Source organism: Chenopodium album, chromosome 21 (genome assembly GCF_948465745.1).
Source record: "Chenopodium album chromosome 21, dcCheAlbu1.1, whole genome shotgun sequence".
NCBI lineage: Eukaryota > Viridiplantae > Streptophyta > Magnoliopsida > Caryophyllales > Amaranthaceae > Chenopodium > Chenopodium album.
Genome location: NC_137854.1, coordinates 14,738,478 through 14,756,118, shown reverse-complemented (window position 1 = coordinate 14,756,118; position 17,641 = coordinate 14,738,478). Strand labels below are relative to the sequence as shown.

General features: G+C 33.4%; 1 protein-coding gene across 1 annotated transcript; it reads right to left on the bottom strand.

Annotated features, from left to right (window-relative positions):
* Nucleotides 1-983: 983 nt before the first annotated feature.
* Nucleotides 984-9,197, bottom strand: LOC145601216 (linoleate 13S-lipoxygenase 2-1, chloroplastic-like). Its single transcript, XM_081657185.1, has 9 exons — nt 8,650-9,197; nt 5,672-5,913; nt 5,196-5,442; nt 4,307-4,648; nt 3,603-3,688; nt 3,364-3,471; nt 2,951-3,255; nt 2,284-2,550; nt 984-1,921 (listed from the first exon to the last, which is right to left on the bottom strand). The coding sequence occupies exons 1-9, from the start codon at nt 8,987-8,989 to the stop codon at nt 1,162-1,164; spliced, it is 2,697 nt and encodes an 898-aa protein (XP_081513311.1). The 5' UTR covers nt 8,990-9,197; the 3' UTR covers nt 984-1,161.
* Between the last annotated feature and the right edge of the window lie 8,444 nt (nt 9,198-17,641).

Genomic DNA, 17,641 nt, shown 5'->3' with positions numbered 1-17,641 from the left:
TATTTATTTCTACCGCGTCTAACATGGCAAGCCTAGTTGCTTACTTCGTACAAGATTATTCAATAGTCTTTTTGGTGAATTGTGAAGATGAGAATCGTTACCGTTAAAGATTTGAGGGAGACAACCTTTACATACTGATTACATAGTCCAGTAGGTCACTTAGTGTCAAGGTCGTTATCTTATATACTTTTCAATTGGAAGTATGAATTACTACATTTATATGGATTATTAATGGGTGGTTTATATGGAAATATCAAATATGAAATACTTTTCAATTTTAAGGGTCATTATCAATAATTTTGCCTTCCCCAAAAATGAGGTAAACTCTGTCTTTTGTAGTGTCAAAAATTAAGGATAATAAAATGTAAATAGAACAATTAGTTCGAAATTTCTAATTCAACTGCATAGACATAATCATGGACCATGAATTGGTTATACTATTTAGAAAAGAACAATAATTACTTACAATTCTTTGGTTGCATTGCTATGAATTTAGGAAGGCGAGGCCTATCATCTCGTGTAATGCTCAATCACTTGCCCCTACAATTAGGCACTAACATTACCATCAATAGTACTAGTTGATTGGAGGAGAGTTAGGTCCACGAACAAGGCTTTGGAGCTTCCATACTAAAACCAATTGGCAATAGTAGGAGTTACTCCTTTACCTCATCAAGTGGAACCACCTCTCATCTTTTTCCAATATGGGACACTCACAAGTGATATACATTGGGTTCCAACATATCTTTGATGGGTCTCTTTCTTGTAAGTAACTCAAGAAGTAGAATTTCGTAGCTGTAGAGATGCTTCATTTCCCAAGCCATACTCTTAAAGACAAACAAATTTCCATCCAATAAGTTTACATCCAAGGCCATTAAGGGTTTACACTGTCAACAAAAGTTGCTCTTTTATTTATGAAAAAATATGTATAAGTACTAATAATTAAGGTGCAATTATCTATATTTGAAGAAATAAGATGAACAACATTATTATAAAAGTTAATGATTTTATAGCCAAGATTTATTCCATATCATCCGACTTCCATCCATAATACAGGATTACATTAATGACATGTTATAATTTAAAAATAAATAGTAACATTATTCTCTCAGGTAATTTTATTCATCAATTCATACAATGAATAAAAAACTGGTTTTGTATTTCTCAAATGGAGATGCTATTTGGAACTCCTTTACCAGTGACACCACGTTCAGAAGTACGCTTCAATAGCTCATAAGGCATAACACCAACACCATTTCTATTCTTCAAATCTTTGTTAGCATTCCTTTTATCAATTTCATCGTCTAATGCCTTCAACTTTGAATCAAACTTATCAAAAGCTTCCATTATCTCGGGATCTACCTTCCATGATGGTTCCGGGATAGTGCCCAAGTATTCCTCATCCGGAGAATGAGCTGAGAGTAAATCTAAAACCGCCATAACAGTCGCAGCTTGCATTTCAGAAGGGAAGCATCGAAGGAGCGTGTCCTCAGGCTTTTCAATGAAAGACTCCATCACGTTATCAACGGGATCTTCAGTAGGCATCGTAGTCCTAGCGATTGTAGGCCTGTTAGGGAAGTAGCCGCCGTAGGGATATTGTCCAAAGTTAACAGCTGAGTGGTGCCCTGCAGCTACCCATATTATGGTGCTGACAATGTAAATCAGATCTTCTTGTGTTTTAAGTTTCGGCCACCACGGTTCATCTTTCTTGTCAGCATGCCCTTTTGTTCTTACTTCTGTCCACCAATTTTGAAGCTCTTTATCTGATTCTACCATACTCGGAATTGTGTAGTAGTGGTTCACGTAGGTAGTAACCCATTCTTCGATTATAGCCCACATGTCTAGCCCGTCTTTTGCATATGGATAGTCATCTATTACTAGCTTTATTCCATGTGGTTCTAATGGATCTTCAATTGCCATCCCTCTATTGAATTCCAACAAATATAATGAAACTTATTACTAATAATGCCAAGAACAACATATACTTCTTCCTATTTAATAGTTGCAACACATACTTTATCATAGCATCTAAGAAAAGTGGACCTCATGTGATATAACACTTAAAATGGGGTTAAAATGTTGTTAGGAGTATAATCAAGTGGGTCATGTGCTTTAAATAAAGATAATAGCACAATTTTCACTTAAAAACCTTCCTTTTATAGGGTGTTTCAACTATGTGACATTTTCATTTTAGTGAAGTGTTGCAACTATAAAGAAACAGAGAAAACATATTGTAAGGAGCAATAATTAATGCAATGAAATTCAATGATTATTAATTAGATTTACCTGCTTATAAGGTCAGCTGGTATGGCTTCATGATCAAAGCGCCATGCAATGTCATAAATGTAAGAGCTCAACTCTAAGGAGTACTCCCCTGGTGAAAAGGTTGTCTCAATGATACCACCCGCGTTAATTAAATTTTGTCGAGCAAGAGCGTTAATCTCCATGGTGTATCGGCAATGAGAAAGCAATAACTTATATATGGGGTGCATTGCACTCAAGCATCTATGTGTAGCAATTATGTATGGTTCCGTGCAACAATGTGTTCTAAGCCTGCAATCATCATTTAGGAAATGAGAGTTAGTAAAGTAATGGACAAATCACCTTAGTGTGATTACAAACATTAAAGTCCATGAATTCTAGAACTAACCGGTAATCAGCTAATAATAAGTCATTTTCATCTTAATGGTTAAGGGAATGATGTTCAACCATATTGAAAAGAATTAATCTTGTTTTAGTTCAAATAAAGGCTAGCAAGTTAAGGTACTTAGTAATTAAATTGTTATTAGAGCTAATTAATAAGATCAATTTATAGAGCAAATTCATGTGAAGAGAATATTATAATTTAATGTAAACAACTTCCTATAAAAAATTTACAAGTATTAGAGAAAGTAATTAAGTCAAGCAAAGTTGTACAACTAGTCAATAAAAATAAAAAGGACAATACTAGTACCAGTGGCTGATTAGTTGATGGTAACCAGTGTCATTTGCAAGGGCATGAACCTTGGCAAGCTTCCAAAGCCATTCGGAAGTAGCACATGTTCCTGGTGTATAAACTTCCTTCCATTGAGGCTTTAAATCATTTGGAGGCCGCGTTAACTCAATAGCTAGAGGTTTTAGTGTTTGTTGCTCATCATCTAGGAAAAACAAAGTTCGTGATCCATACAACGTCGTGTTTTCAAGCTTCCTGACTTTGTTCACAAACGGCAACAATGCATCATGGTAATCTATTATAAACAACCTCTTCTCTTTTATAGCCTGCACATTGTAATAAAAAATTAATCACCTCAAAACTCACAGAAGACCAATAATAATGAAGCTAAAAAAACCTTATTTGTAATGTGAGTGTATGATCATAAGATTAACCTCTTCAACAGTCATGATATTTATTTGTGTGTCCACCAGTGCAGTTGTTAAAGCTGATTCTGGGTTGCCGTAAATTTTAGGATCTAGGTTACTCATTATTGGCCAATTCTGCAAATTCACAAACTGAATTAGTTAGAACAATAGTGTATGTACAATGGTATGGATTAGCTCTGTAACCTAATGGCTTATAGTATATATTAATTAATATCTCTTCGATATAATTAATTATGAGATCATACCGTGACACGCTTGATGCTCAAAGGATTCATGCCAGCAAGAGTTTGGCGACCGAATTCTTCATCACTTAACCAAGAAAATCTATTCCCTAAGCCAATTAATAAAAAAACGCGTTAATTAGCTATATACCAAAGGTGGTTATAATAATAATAATAATAATAATAATAATAATAATAATAATAATAATAATTATTATTATTATTATTATTATTATTATTATTATTATTATTATAAGTTTGCATTGCTAAAGTGGGTCCAGAATTTCTCGATGACTCAAGACATTGGGACATGTGTTGTTGTTCATATATTCAGTAGGATATGATTTGCTATAACTAGAGGAATGAGGTTTAAATTGCATCTCGGCTTTCCACTAATATTTGTTTGTAAGTTTAATTTTATGACATTCTGGCAACTGCTCACATTTTCAGTAGAATTAGGTTCGCTATATCTATAGGGGTGGGGGCCATTGTATTTCGGCTCCCCACTAATTTCTTAAAAATTGACTGTCTTTATAGATTTTTATAATAATAATAAGAATAATAATAAAGTTTTTGTCAAAAAATAACACGGAGTAATAATAAAGTAATAACTCAACCAAAGATCTGTCAAAAGTAATTGGATCAAAAGTTTAAACTTGTGGTTAATAATAATAATTATTATATGATGATAATACTAAATAATAAGTATGAATGAAGCCCATACGTACGTTTAAATGTCTCGGGGAGCTCGAAACGTAGAATTTTGTACTTAAGGTCACCGGTAGCTTTGATGATGCGATGAAGCCATTCTAGTGCGGTGCTTCCATCTCCAAGGTATTCATTGTTGACGGGTAGGTTAATTCCTTCATTGTAGAGCAAATCAATGGAAGTAAAGAATGGAAAACGAGAATTTGGAGTTGCGAATACTTTCTCCTTTATTGTTGGTATAACTGCATGCAACATCGAGTAAATTGTCTTGAACTTGAATTGTGCCTCCTTCGACTTTGAGAAATTTTCATTTATAGGCACATACGGTGAACCTTTATCCAATCGGGTCTCAAAAGTTTGGCCTGTACATTAATATGTTATTAGTAGCTAATTTTATATAACATATATTCTTAAATACTGGCAATAGCTTGACGTTAATAACTTTGTTTATTCATATATATAACTTTGACTGTAATATGTTATTGGATTAGTCTCAATTTATAGACTCTTACATTACTTTTATTATTTATTTTTATCAATACTTTAATTTCTCTGATTTTTTTACATGTGAAACAATCTCACATAACATAATTTGAGGAAAAGATAGAATGATTTCAAAAAGAAAATTAATCGAAATAATAAATGCATATGTTACCAATTCCTTCCATATTCTCGGTTTGACAAAATCGTTCGTTTACCTTAGCTTTTATTAACACCTCTATCCTAAAGTCTGTTTCTTGAGGTGATGTAGCAAGGAAATTAAAAACGGAGGATATACATACTAGCATATAATACTTCTTAACAATCCTTGAAATCGCAAACATTGCAATTGAATATTCAATAGCAAACGTAGCCAGATTTTGCATTTTCAAGCAAGCATTTAAATCTATATCAATTGAATTATATTACCTTCAATAGTAATTTTTTTACGTCCTGTTCTACAACGTCTTGGGTAAGGGTGTTCATTACCACCCAATACTGGTCTTAATAGCTTAAGACTTTTTTCGGGATCTCCAAGGTCATCGTAAGTATCATAGTCGTATATCCTCTGAAAGCTTTTGCGCTCTTCTTGTTCCTCTCCATATCCTCTCAATTGAAGAAGATCATCCTTCCTCAGCTTCACCAATCCTTTTGGTGTTTGTGATGGCAAGTATGACTACAAAATACATATTAAAGCGAAATAAATGTTAAGATCTATCTTTGAACATTTTTTCTAAATAATTATTTGTACAAAAATTTTATGTCGTCGTAGGTTATCCTGGCATATATTCTGCGGAGTATCAAAATGTTACCTCTATTTCTTATTATTTGTGAGACTTAAAATATTCTTTTGTTGCACCTAAATAAGAAATGGAGGTAGTATAAAATTAAGGTTAATGAAGTACCTTGTTAGAGAAGAAGACCCTTGGTTGAGGATCGTCATATTTGGAAGCTACCCATGAATTGCAAGTAAATTCAGATTTGCCAGAACGCAAGTCCAGGACAATATTTTTGATGAATACCTCTGTCTTCTGTTCATTTGTAATACTTATAGCACCCACCTCACCAAAATCTTCCGGAATATTAAAATTTGCATTAAATTCCGCCTCGTCAGAAATCTTGATATGATAAGCGTATTCTCCAAGCTCTATATATTAGCCAACGCAAAAACATCACCACCTTTTATCCAGGTTAACATAGAAAGAGGGGAGGGTAAGAGAATCACATCCCAAGTACCTTCACTTGGTAAGACTCGAATCAAAGACTTCTAAGATATTAGGTAAGAACATTTCTAAACGATTTAACACTTTTTTTTGTTAATGTTATAATTATGTGTGTAGTCCTTATAAATTTTGATATAATCAAGGAAAACATTTATACATCAATATGATTGACTAATGTTAATTCATTTGTAAGATTTTCTTTTATAACCGCTTAAATGAATACAAGTACCCTTTACGCTTATTATAAGGTGAATTTCTATCTATTACATATACTCCCTCCGTGTTTTTTTAAGTGATACATATTGACCGGCACATAGTTTTAGACAATTTAATTGACTTAAATAAAATAAGAGGTAAGTGGGGTAGTGGAGTATTAAAAAATTGTTAAAGAAAGATAGTGGGGTTAATAGTTTATTGAAAAGTAATATATGTGAGAGGAAAAATATAATAAAAAAGTAGTACTGAGTTTGGGTGGGGATCATGAGAGGAGAGAGATAAAATATTTTAATGTATTGTTTTGTCAAAAAAGAAAATGTATCACTTAAAAAAACACGGCCGAAAATGGAAAATGTATCACTTAAAAAAACACGGAGGGAGTACTGATTTACACAGTTACACCAATGATGACCAAGTTGGTAAAGAATACTAATTCCAAATAAAATGGCCCAAAAAAAACATGCATCTACGTATCTGATATTACCAATTACGAAGTACGTACGTTATACTGAGAATGCTTCACTATTGAAACTACAATATTAATTATAATCTGCAATAATAATTTTTCCATTTTCTTCGTTAAGTATTCGTAGCAACTTACTCGTACCAGTTACTCTATAATCTACTAAAATGAAAATGTTACATCCCCAGGGGATATATTTGAAACTCCTTTAGCATACGTGAAATAAAAATGTAAATTGTACACATGCATGGTCCACAACTCCACATCTATACATCCATATTTCCATACTTATCTATTTAAAAACGTGTAATTTCTTAAAATGTTTATGTGCCACGTAGATCTGTAATAACATTGTGCAACATCATCATTTAGCTAGTATTGCGCCAAGTCGTCACTAGCATTGCAACAATAATTAAATGTGATTACCCTTTCCGTATTTTATTATTTGTTCCATTTTTTCTAAGCAAATATACCGATACAAATCATTAATCATTAATGTCTTTAATCATCTATAAGTAAATTATTACAATTGAAAATTAATCAATTATTCATTGAGACAGTTACAATGCAACAAGTACCCATAAGACTATATTTTTTCTTATGTATAAATCACAAATATTAGACAAGTAATGTCAAATAAATAATGCAAAAACAATAAATAGAGTAAATAATAAAATACGAAAAGGGTATTATTTAGAAAAAAAAAAATCCCACAAGTTACGAATACTATGGCCCTATTCACTTCACCTTTTGCTAGAGATAAATTATTTTAACTAAACAAAAATAATATATTTTTGTTGAACATAAATTAATTTTTACTGAATTAAAATTAATTTTACTGAACTATAGTTACTTTTGCTAATTCTCTAATATATTTTTTCAATAGATTTACCGAATTTTACTGAATTGAAATTATTTTTACTGAACTGAACTTATTTTTACTAAACAGGAATTATTATTTTCAATGAACTAAACTTATTTTTTTACTGATTGAATTGAAATTATTTTTACTGCATACTAAACTTACTTTTATTTAATTGAAATTATTTTTACTGAATAATTTTTTTTATGGTGAAGTGAATAGGGCCTAACCTCTTAAATATAATATCATATTTCTTACCATGTAAGGGCATGTTCACTTCAGCTTAATTTCAATTCAGTTCAGTTTAGTTCAGCTCCAATCAATTTAATTCAGCTCCAATCAGTTCAGTTCAGCTCCTAATTTCCTTCTCTCATTAAATATTCATTTCAACTCAATCTATTCTATTCAGTTCAGTTCAGCTCCAATCAATTCAGTTCAGTTCCAATTAGTTCAATTCAGTTCCAATTCAATTCAGCTCAGCTCAGTAAATGTGAACAGGTCCTTAGTCAATAGAGATTTATGTTCTCCATATATACATAAATAAGTATATAGTTAAGTAAGTACAAAAAAAAAAAAAAAAAAAAAAAAAAAAAAAAAAAAAACATTAATAGCCTGCTGAAACAAGTTAAATTAATAAAGCGAAATAACCTTAACATTAACAAGACAATGGAGAATTATTATTCTCTTTATTTTTCTTATTTTTCTTGTTACTAATATTATGTTTTAAAGTAACAACTAAGTACAACATCCAAATCACACAATAGTTTTACAGAAAAAAGAGAGAAAAATGCTCGATTTAGTGGTAGTTTTCTCTATTATCAATGTGTTTCCTCTAATGCATATTACTCCATAGTTGACATGTTTTTTTTTTTTTTTTTTTTGGTTATTTAGAGATCTACAAGGGCAACGGTGAGAATTGATTCTGGGATCGGGAGGGAAGCTCTAACCACTTGAGCTATCCCTCATTCTCATAGTCGACATGTTAATCTTGAATAAAAATAGTTTTGTGAGTATGTAATTGCCTATATATACTTGATGTATATGGATATGCCCATGTATAAGTTTAACTAAATTGAATATTAGAATGAAGGTAGTATTATAATGATTTTAACATAATACCTTTGCCATCATTATCCGTAAGCATTAAATAGAAGACTTTTTCATGAAACAACCAATCTTCAAGTGCATGACCAATAGGTAATTCTGCTGAGACGGTAACCGTAACACTCTCAGCTAGTTTAGCAGGATATATGGTACCTAATCTTGATGCTACTGCCCTAACTTCAACCCCATTTCGCCCTCGGCTCTGGCGCCGAGGCCTAGTTACAGCAGCAGCATCACTATTAAGGCAATAAACCTGCTTCCCAAATAATAATGCTCCATTTGGGATAACAAAGGGTTTGGACAATGAAAACAATGGTAGGGTTTTGTTGAAACTAGAGGTCGATATTTTCAGCATTTTTTTTTTTTTTTTTGGTTGAAACAAGCCCACAAGAGGCGACTCAATTAATTAAACCAGCCGAAGAGGTTGGATTTTTTTTTTTTTTTTTTTATTATGGAAGAATTGATATAAAAAAATATAAAATTATAGAAGAATTGATAAATGAAATATAATAGATAAAAGAGAAGAGGTTGGATTGTTTTTGTGATAAATGGAAGTCTAATATGTTGGCTATTTATAGATGGTGATGAAGGGCTTCCTGGGAATTTATCAATTCTTGGATTTTTGCACTAGTTAATTAATAGACTTAATACGGAGTATTGTAATACACCAATTTTCAGCAAATGAAAAAATTGACGCCATATTCACCAATTTTCAGCAAATGAATAAAAAAACATGAAAAAAAAAACATGCCATATTATTAATTCTTTGTTTTTTGACGGGATATTATTAATTCTTGGAGTTTTGCACTAGCGCCAATTTATCAATTCTTGGACTTTTGCACTAGTTGATACTCCGTACGGAGTATTGTAATACACTGATTTTTAGTAAATGGAAAATTGACACCATATTCACCAATCTATCTATCTATCTATTAATAACTTATACTCCCCCGTCCCCAAAGCTTTATATATATATATATATATATATATATATATATATATATATATATATATATATATATATATATAAGGGAGTTTTTTTCCGAGTTTTAGAGAACCACATAAAATCTAATTTTCTTAATTCACCACGTAGGATTATAAATCTTAGTTTTAGCCAATTAAATAAGAGATTATTATAATCTTTTATAATTAAATAATTCAAATGCCACGTAAGCAAAATTGACGAATAAGATTTTTAAATTTGAATTAATTAAATATAAAATATTATCTTTAGAATATCAGGAATTTTATCTAAATATATAATAAAAAAAAATTCAAACAAATCGTGCATTGCGCTTCATCTAGTACCCACTAATTTGCAACAATATTTGTGCAAAATTAGCTTCCCCATATAAAATTTTGTTTTTCCATGATTTTTATTACTTTCTCTCTCTACTTTTTTACTAATCCCATGTAAAGTTATCTTTCCAATATACTTTCATTTCTTTTTATTTTACTTTCTTAATACCCGCGAAATCAACCCAAAATGGTCAAAGTTTTGGGGACGGAGGGATTACTAAAAACGAATAACCAATGACATTTGTCATTACCTTGTGAAAAGTTTTCCTGCCTTTATCAATTTTTTATTCTTATTATTTTTTTATTATTTATTTATTTTTTTTTTTTTTTTTGCAAAATCTTTAAGTAAACTATTTACACCTTATGAGATTTTCTTTCCAATTTGACACATATTCCGTATATACCCAAATGAAGTATTTTTGCATATCTTTTATATACCTTACATTTTGTAATAATGTTTAACAACCGTGCATTGCATGGGATTTTAACCTAGTTTTCGTTAAATGGATTAAAAAAAAAAAAACATGCCATATTATTAGCACTGCCAAATTTTAAACCGAAACCGTTTAACTGTCCGAAACCAACCGACCCAAATTAGAACCGAACCGATCAAAAATCGATTTTTTGAAACCGAAAATCGACCCGAACCGTATTTTAGTAAACCCGAAACCAAACCAATCCGATTAGTGTTTAACCGTATAAGAATCGAACCCGTTAGCGAACAGAACCAAATCTAAACCAAACTGAAATAAAACCGAATTTAAAAAGAAAAAAAATGTTTCTAACCCGAAACCGTTTCCAAGCCGAAACCCATTGAACCGAGATAAAAATTATTTATACCAAATCGTTAACAAAATGCAACCCGTTTGCACCAAACCGTTTGTAAAGAGAACTGTTTACAAACCGAATTGTTTATAAACCTAATTGTTTATGAACCAAACTGTTTATAAATCATGTCGTTCGCAAACCGCTTACTATAAAGAGAAGATTAAAATCATGCTAAAAGAAATTTTAAATGAAATCTAATTATGCACACATGTTTATTACAAAGTACATTATTGTTTTCCCTTGACTTAATTTTTTATGTAATTATGGACTAAGCAAAAATACTTTCCATCTTCTCTCTAAATGACATCATCAAAGTGCTTCATATTTTGCTCCGTATTATATTGGACCAAAGCTAGCCTAGTCAAATTCTTATGATGTATTATTGTAATTCTCGAAATTTTTAGAATGAAATGATTACATTCATTGATTTTTCAAAAACATACTCCCTTCGTTTTTAAATACTTGCTCCATTTCTCCATGCGCGGAGTTTTAAGAGAAATTGGAGAAAGTAATAAAATATGGAAGTAGTGGGATAGTTGGGAGAATAAAAAATGTAAAAAGTAAAAATAGTGAAAGAATTGGAGGAGTGAGAGTATTATGTTGGGTCCATTAGGTGTGAGAAATGAATTAAATATTACAAAAAACTTTCCAAAAAATGAAATGGAGCAAGTATTTAAATACGGCTAGAAATGAAAAGTGGAGCAAGTATTTAAAAACAGAGGGAGTAGCAAAGAATATTATTATCAATTTATCAATTGAAAAAGAAACTCGAATCTAGCTTGAACAAAGAGGTTTTTTTTTTTATTAAAGAAACTCGAAAACCGACCCAAATCGTATTTTACTAAACTCAAAACTGAACCGATCCGAAAAATCTTAAACCGTATAAGAACCGAAGCCGTTTTATACCAAATTGAAATAAAACTAAACCGAAAAGAACCGAGAACCGTTTCTAATATAAACAGTATCCAAACTGAAACCGTTGGAACCGGGATTAAAACCGTTTTCACCAAACAATTAACAAACTGCAACCCTTTTGCACCGAATTGTTTACTATTCGATTTGTTTACAATTTGAGCCAAATGTAAACCGCTTAGGAATAAACCAAATCGAACCGATAATTGTTTCAACCGAACCAAAACCCGTAAGACACTTGAACCGATTTTAAACTGATCCATTTTCAAACCTAACCGGTTTGACCAAACCTTAAAAACGTTTTAAGAGTACTAAAGAATACTTGGTACATATTATCAATTTTTGGACTTTTGCAGTAGCGCCAGTTTATCAATTCTTGGACTTTTGCACTACCGCCATGTGGCATGTTTGTTATGAATTCTTGGACTTTTGCACGTACTAGTGCCAATTTTCACTCAAATATCTAACATTGGACCACATGTAAATTGACATGATTTTATATTTTAGATGTAAGGTCCTTTTCACTATACACATTATATTGCTCAACACTTCAACTTATTTTTATTGAACTGAAATTATTTTTAGTGAATTGAAATTATTTTTGTTGAAAAATTGCACTGAATTTAATTTTGATGAATTAAACTAATTTTTGCTAAACTGAAATTATTTTTACTGATTATTGTTTTTTTAAGGTTAAGTGAATAGGGCCTACACTAGATTAGAACCTGTACGGATAATACTTAGATTTCTTATAACTCCCTTTTTGTATATTTTTTTTTGCTAGGACTCCCTTTTTGTATATATAAAATTTTAATAAAATCAAATATCACATAAAAATATAAATTAGGTTAATTAGGTCCCATGCCATGCACAATAATATTCACTATTTATCAATTATCATTAGTTAACACTATTTTTTAAATATAAAAACTTATATCTAGTTGCTAGGGGCGAGTCGTGCTAGCATGGCAGCTAGCATGCTAGCAAGCGTGCTGCCACACGCGAACACAACTAGCGTGCTAGCACTGCTAGCAGTAGGCGCACAAGAGTGTCGGCCAGCAGCCCGCAATCATGCGCGACATGCTGGGTCAAGGCAGCAGCAAGCCTGCGTAGATAGCGCCCAGCTAGCAGGCCCAACCGAGGGCACCAGGCGCCAGGAAGGCAACCTTGGTGCCAAGGCCAGGCCCGCCAGCTGGCGCCAACTGGTTAGAGCCGAGAGAACAAGGGAGGGCGGTTTGGGAAGCTTGGGGAGCAAGGTTTGGTCCCCCCTTTCCCTTGTGATCCTCACCTACCCTCCCCTCCTTGCTTGACACTTTTTGATTAATTTTTGCTTTGCTATTTTCTTTTATTTTTGATTTAAAAATAAAATGAAAAAAAATGATTTTTACCAACTCTCTCACATTGATGGGAGAGTGGAGTGCTCTCATGAAATTCTCTATAAATACCAACCTTGGAATTTGAGAATTTCACTTGAGTTGGAACTCAATAAGGCATCTCCATGAAAGTGAGAAAACCTATAAGTTCAAATAAAACCCGAGTAGTTTTTTTTGGTCTAGCTCTGCTAAACTCCGAGTAGAGACCATTCGGGTTGTTGTTGCGGGTGGATTTTCGAGGGAGGTCTACGCGCTTATGGGACTCGGCTTTCGAAGTAAGAATTCGTTAAAGTGAGCGAAGCACGTGCCAAGGGTAATATTGTCTTTCTCCTTGTCTTGTTAATTATGCTTATTAGTTATATTAATTGTGAGTTGTTCTTTGGCTCAGGTTTTGTTTCCGCGGAAAGTCGGACTTTTCGAAACCCAACAGCGGTATCGGAGACTTGCTCATTTATTTTTATAACTAATATTTTCAAGGTGTTAAAATGACTTTAATTTCTGGTTTTAGTTGCTAATTAGATTAAGAGCTCGGTTTTTTTAATTTTAATCTCGTTTTAATGAGAATTTTGGCTCCCGAACTCAGATTTTCGCCCAAAAATAGTGAATTTTGGGTGGAAACAACGTTCTGGAAAAGATTTAATCCTTTAAGGGCTGTGAAAAAGCCAAATTCTTCCCAGAAATTCCTGTTTTGAGGGGTATTTCGTTTTGACGAAAACTTTTAAGTCTTTTAAACCTTGAATCTTAATGACATATTAATTGTGGTTATGTGTTTGGTTCTTTCCTTTATGTTTCTGCAATTTTAGACTACTTTATGCATGATTACTTTGTAGTAATTATTGGTGCTTAAATGGTTGGCTCAATTTTCACATAATTGCAAATCAATCAATTACTTTAAGTGTGAAAATTTTGTGTTTTAGAGGCTCTTAAGTACTAAAGATATAACCTTTAATTATTTTAGTTGGTTGGAACTTTGTGTTACAAAATTCCATGATTGTTTATTGAACTGTCTTGACTTAATCATTTTTAAGTTGATTAAAGTCATAAAGTTTCAAACTTGTGATTGAAATTTCATTAATCTTCATATTGGAAGATGTAATTTTTTTAAAATTCACAAGTTAAAGTTGGAATTTTTCACTGAATATTTATGTTCATTATTCCAACTCCCTTTAAATTTATCAAATCTTAAGATTAATTTATGTTGGTTAAATTAATAGTGAGAGTAGCCCTTTAATTTTGTTGCATCAAGTTGAACCAAATTTTATCTAAAGAATGGTTCTTGGAATTAATTTGGTTTGTGCAATTGAATGAATTTATTAAGTTGGACTTGTGAGCGTGCGTGGTGTGCGCATGGGGTAGTAGCATGGTGCGGCAATTGGTGCTATGCGAGCAGTGTGTGCGAGTGAGCTGATGTGTGCAGCCTTGGTGCGGTGCGAAGGGCAGGCAGCCAAGTGCGTGCTGCCTCGCACCTTGCAGCCCGCAGCAAAAGCTGCTAGGCTTTGCGCCTAGTAGTGCTGCATTGGTGTGATGCGGGCGCACACACTACGCCGTATTGCCTGAGCTACTAGGCAGCTATGGCTAGCAATGGCGCGTGCCTAGCTAGTCTAGGTGCGCGAGCCACTTGCGTGCGGTAGGCTACGTATTTTTGCAATTTTACCGTTTTAATTATTTTAATTTTGAGCGGAACTTGCAAAATTTTAATTTGACAAAATTTTGGGTTTACCGGCTTAATTAATCGGATTAATTAAATTGGATGCGAAATTTAGTAGGAGCTTCATTATTTATTTGAGCTATTTTAATTGCGCTTAATAACATAATCAGTTAAACAAGTTTGACTAGTTTTAATTAGGCGCATTAATCGGGTTGACCACCTAAGTTAGTTACTAGTTTACGCGTGTTGATTCATTGATACTTGTTTTTTTTTATAAAATGCATGGGCCAAAATGGAATGTATTAATGTGTATTCTCTCACAAGTTTTATGAAATGGCAACTAGTGGGGCCCGATTAGGATAAAAAATACGGATTACGCCCCGTGATATATCTTTGTAAATCTAAATACGGACTACGAACCGTTGTGTATTTTTGTACCTTAATATTTAGATTAGTCCTAATTGTAGTTACTAGTAGTTGCATAATTTTGGTTAAGTCTTTAAGACGGGGGTTCTTGGAAGACGAAGCCATGAAGTTGCAAAAGAAAACCCTTGAAGACTCAAGGGGTCATGCTAGTTACCAAATGCATCATTTACTTATGATATTTATTTATACTTATAAATGTGAATGATATGTTAGATGCATGTTTAGGATTTTGAAATGTTGCGATGATTAATTAAGTTCACTTAAATCAACCAAGATAGAAACCCTAGGTCCCTAAAATATTGAGTTTAACTTGTTGTTCCAAAACCAACACTTACTGAACTAATGTGCATAGTGATGGGCTATGCCAAAGCTAGGAGTCACTATCTTCCTAGGAATGTAACCTATGTCAATGGGTTTGCAAAATGCTAAACATCACATACACGTTGATTTTGGTTAACTCAACGATATGATGAGTAAGGGGTCCTTACATAATTTGGCAAAAGAGATAAATCGTCACGAGAGCATCGAATGCGATGATTTATCTAACCAAGAATGGCTTGGAGCGATTAGCAAAGAGTTTCTTACCTTGAAGTAATAAATGTTAAGACAAGCCAAAGCATACTTAACTACTTATTGATTCCTTGGATCTTGGAGTCGCCTTATATCACCAAATAAGGACAATTTTAATTGTGTGAATAAGACATTAAATTAGTTTGAAACTCGCATAAATTTCAATCTTATCTAGCACTATGATTGGTTTCTCATTTCAAATTTTTTTCAATTGTAGAATCATGCCTTCAAATAACTCAAACAACCAGTTTTCATTACGCTCAATTCTCGACAAGGAGAAATTGAGTGGGCAAAATTTTTTTGATTGGCAAAGAAATTTGCGCATTTTTCTCATTCAAGAACAAAAGGAGTACGTCCTTAATGAAGAAATGTGTGATGCTCCCAATGAGGAAGTGACTCAGGCTGCCCTTAACCGATGACAAACTACCAATCAAGATGTCAAGTGCATAATGCTGGCCACTATGTCTCCCGACCTTCAGAGGACTTTCTTCGAGAAGGAGACGGCTTATGAGATCATATCTGAACTTTAGAATATGTTCCAAGAGCAAGCACGAAGTGAAAGGTTCGAAACTCACAGGCAATTCCTTGAGAGCAAGCTCAAGAAAGGAGAGCTAGTCAGCCCACATGTGCTCAAAATGATGGGATTATTTGAGAACGTGGAAAGGCTTGATGCAGGTTATTCAACCGAGATGGCTATTGACATCATTCTCCATTCGCTTCACAAAGGCTATGACTAGTTCAAGATGAACTATAACATGCACAGCATGGAGAAAACCTTCGCCAAGCTTCATGGTACGTTAAAGCAAGCCGAGCAAACGCTCAAGGATGAGGGAAAGCATGACATGCTTAAGATAAAAAAAGGGCAAGCCGTTTAAACGCGCAGGCAAGAAGAAGAAAGGCTTCAAGGGAAAGGGTAAGAAGACCTTTTCGCCTAAGCTAAAAGCTACCAAGGACAACAACGAGAAAAAGGTAGCCTCTTCTAAATCAAATTCTGAATGTTTCTACTGCAAGAAGAAGGGACATTGGAAGAGAGATTTGATCCGTGCCATTTATGGCACCTTTAGGCTATGTTTTCTTTATATTTCTATGCTCATTTTTAGTCGTTTGTGTCGTGTTTATAGAGAATAATGCTCGATTTGGGTTATTTTGTGTTAGTTTAGAGAAATGCATGCTTTTAATGGTTTTCTTATCATTTTATTCATTTCTCGGCTATTTCTCTCGCTTCTCCGTTTCTTTGTGTTGTTTGTAGGTACGTCACGGCCTATATGCATGGAAATTGAAAATAGCACCCACTAGCATCAATATGCACTTTTCGGAATTGAATTTGAGTTTGAAACAAAGGAAAACGAAGGATTGCAAAGTATCAAATATGACCTTTATGCATTGTTTCAGCCATATCTCAAGTTCTACAGATCAGATTGATGTGATTCAAGTTGGGTTGGAAACTATACTTAAAGAGATTTCCAATGATAGGTTGCACGCCCTCATACAATTCATAGATTGAGAGTTACAGCCTTCCGAAGTTAGCCCTGAAATTCTGCCGCGGGCGCGGGGTTGCTGCAGCTCCAAAACTGCCGTTTTTGGGCAGTAAGCACCCGTGGTTGTCCCGAGGGCGCGGGCCTTGGCCCCGCGGGCGCGGGCTTGGGCCGCGGGCACGGCTATCGGGGTGTCCGTTCTTCTCCGCGGGCGCGGCCGATTTCTCCGCGGGCGCGGGTTTCTGGGTCTTTTACGATTTTAAGCTTCTTTTCTCCTTTTGTTTATATAGTTTTTGGTTTCCTTTATTGTTCATTCATGTAATTCTTTAGTTTTAGAATAGTTTTCTCTCTCTTAGGTTGAGAGCTTCTCTCTCTAGATTAGGAGTAGTTTTAGAGAGAGAAAGTGAGGAATTTCAATGGTGATTGAGAGATTGAAGATGCAAGTGTGACAATTGTGTTGGAGATCTTCCTAATTA

Excerpts from the sequence above, each read along its gene's own strand:
- LOC145601216 (XM_081657185.1), bottom strand. The coding sequence starts at position 8,989 with ATGCTGAAAATATCGACCTCTAGTTTCAACAAAACCCTACCATTGTTT. Across the intron at positions 3,689-4,306 it reads GCTCCCCGAGACATTTAAAC|GGAATAGATTTTCTTGGTTA; the intron begins GTACGTATGGGC and ends TAATTGGCTTAG. Across the intron at positions 3,256-3,363 it reads ATATCATGACTGTTGAAGAG|GCTATAAAAGAGAAGAGGTT; the intron begins GTTAATCTTATG and ends TACAATGTGCAG.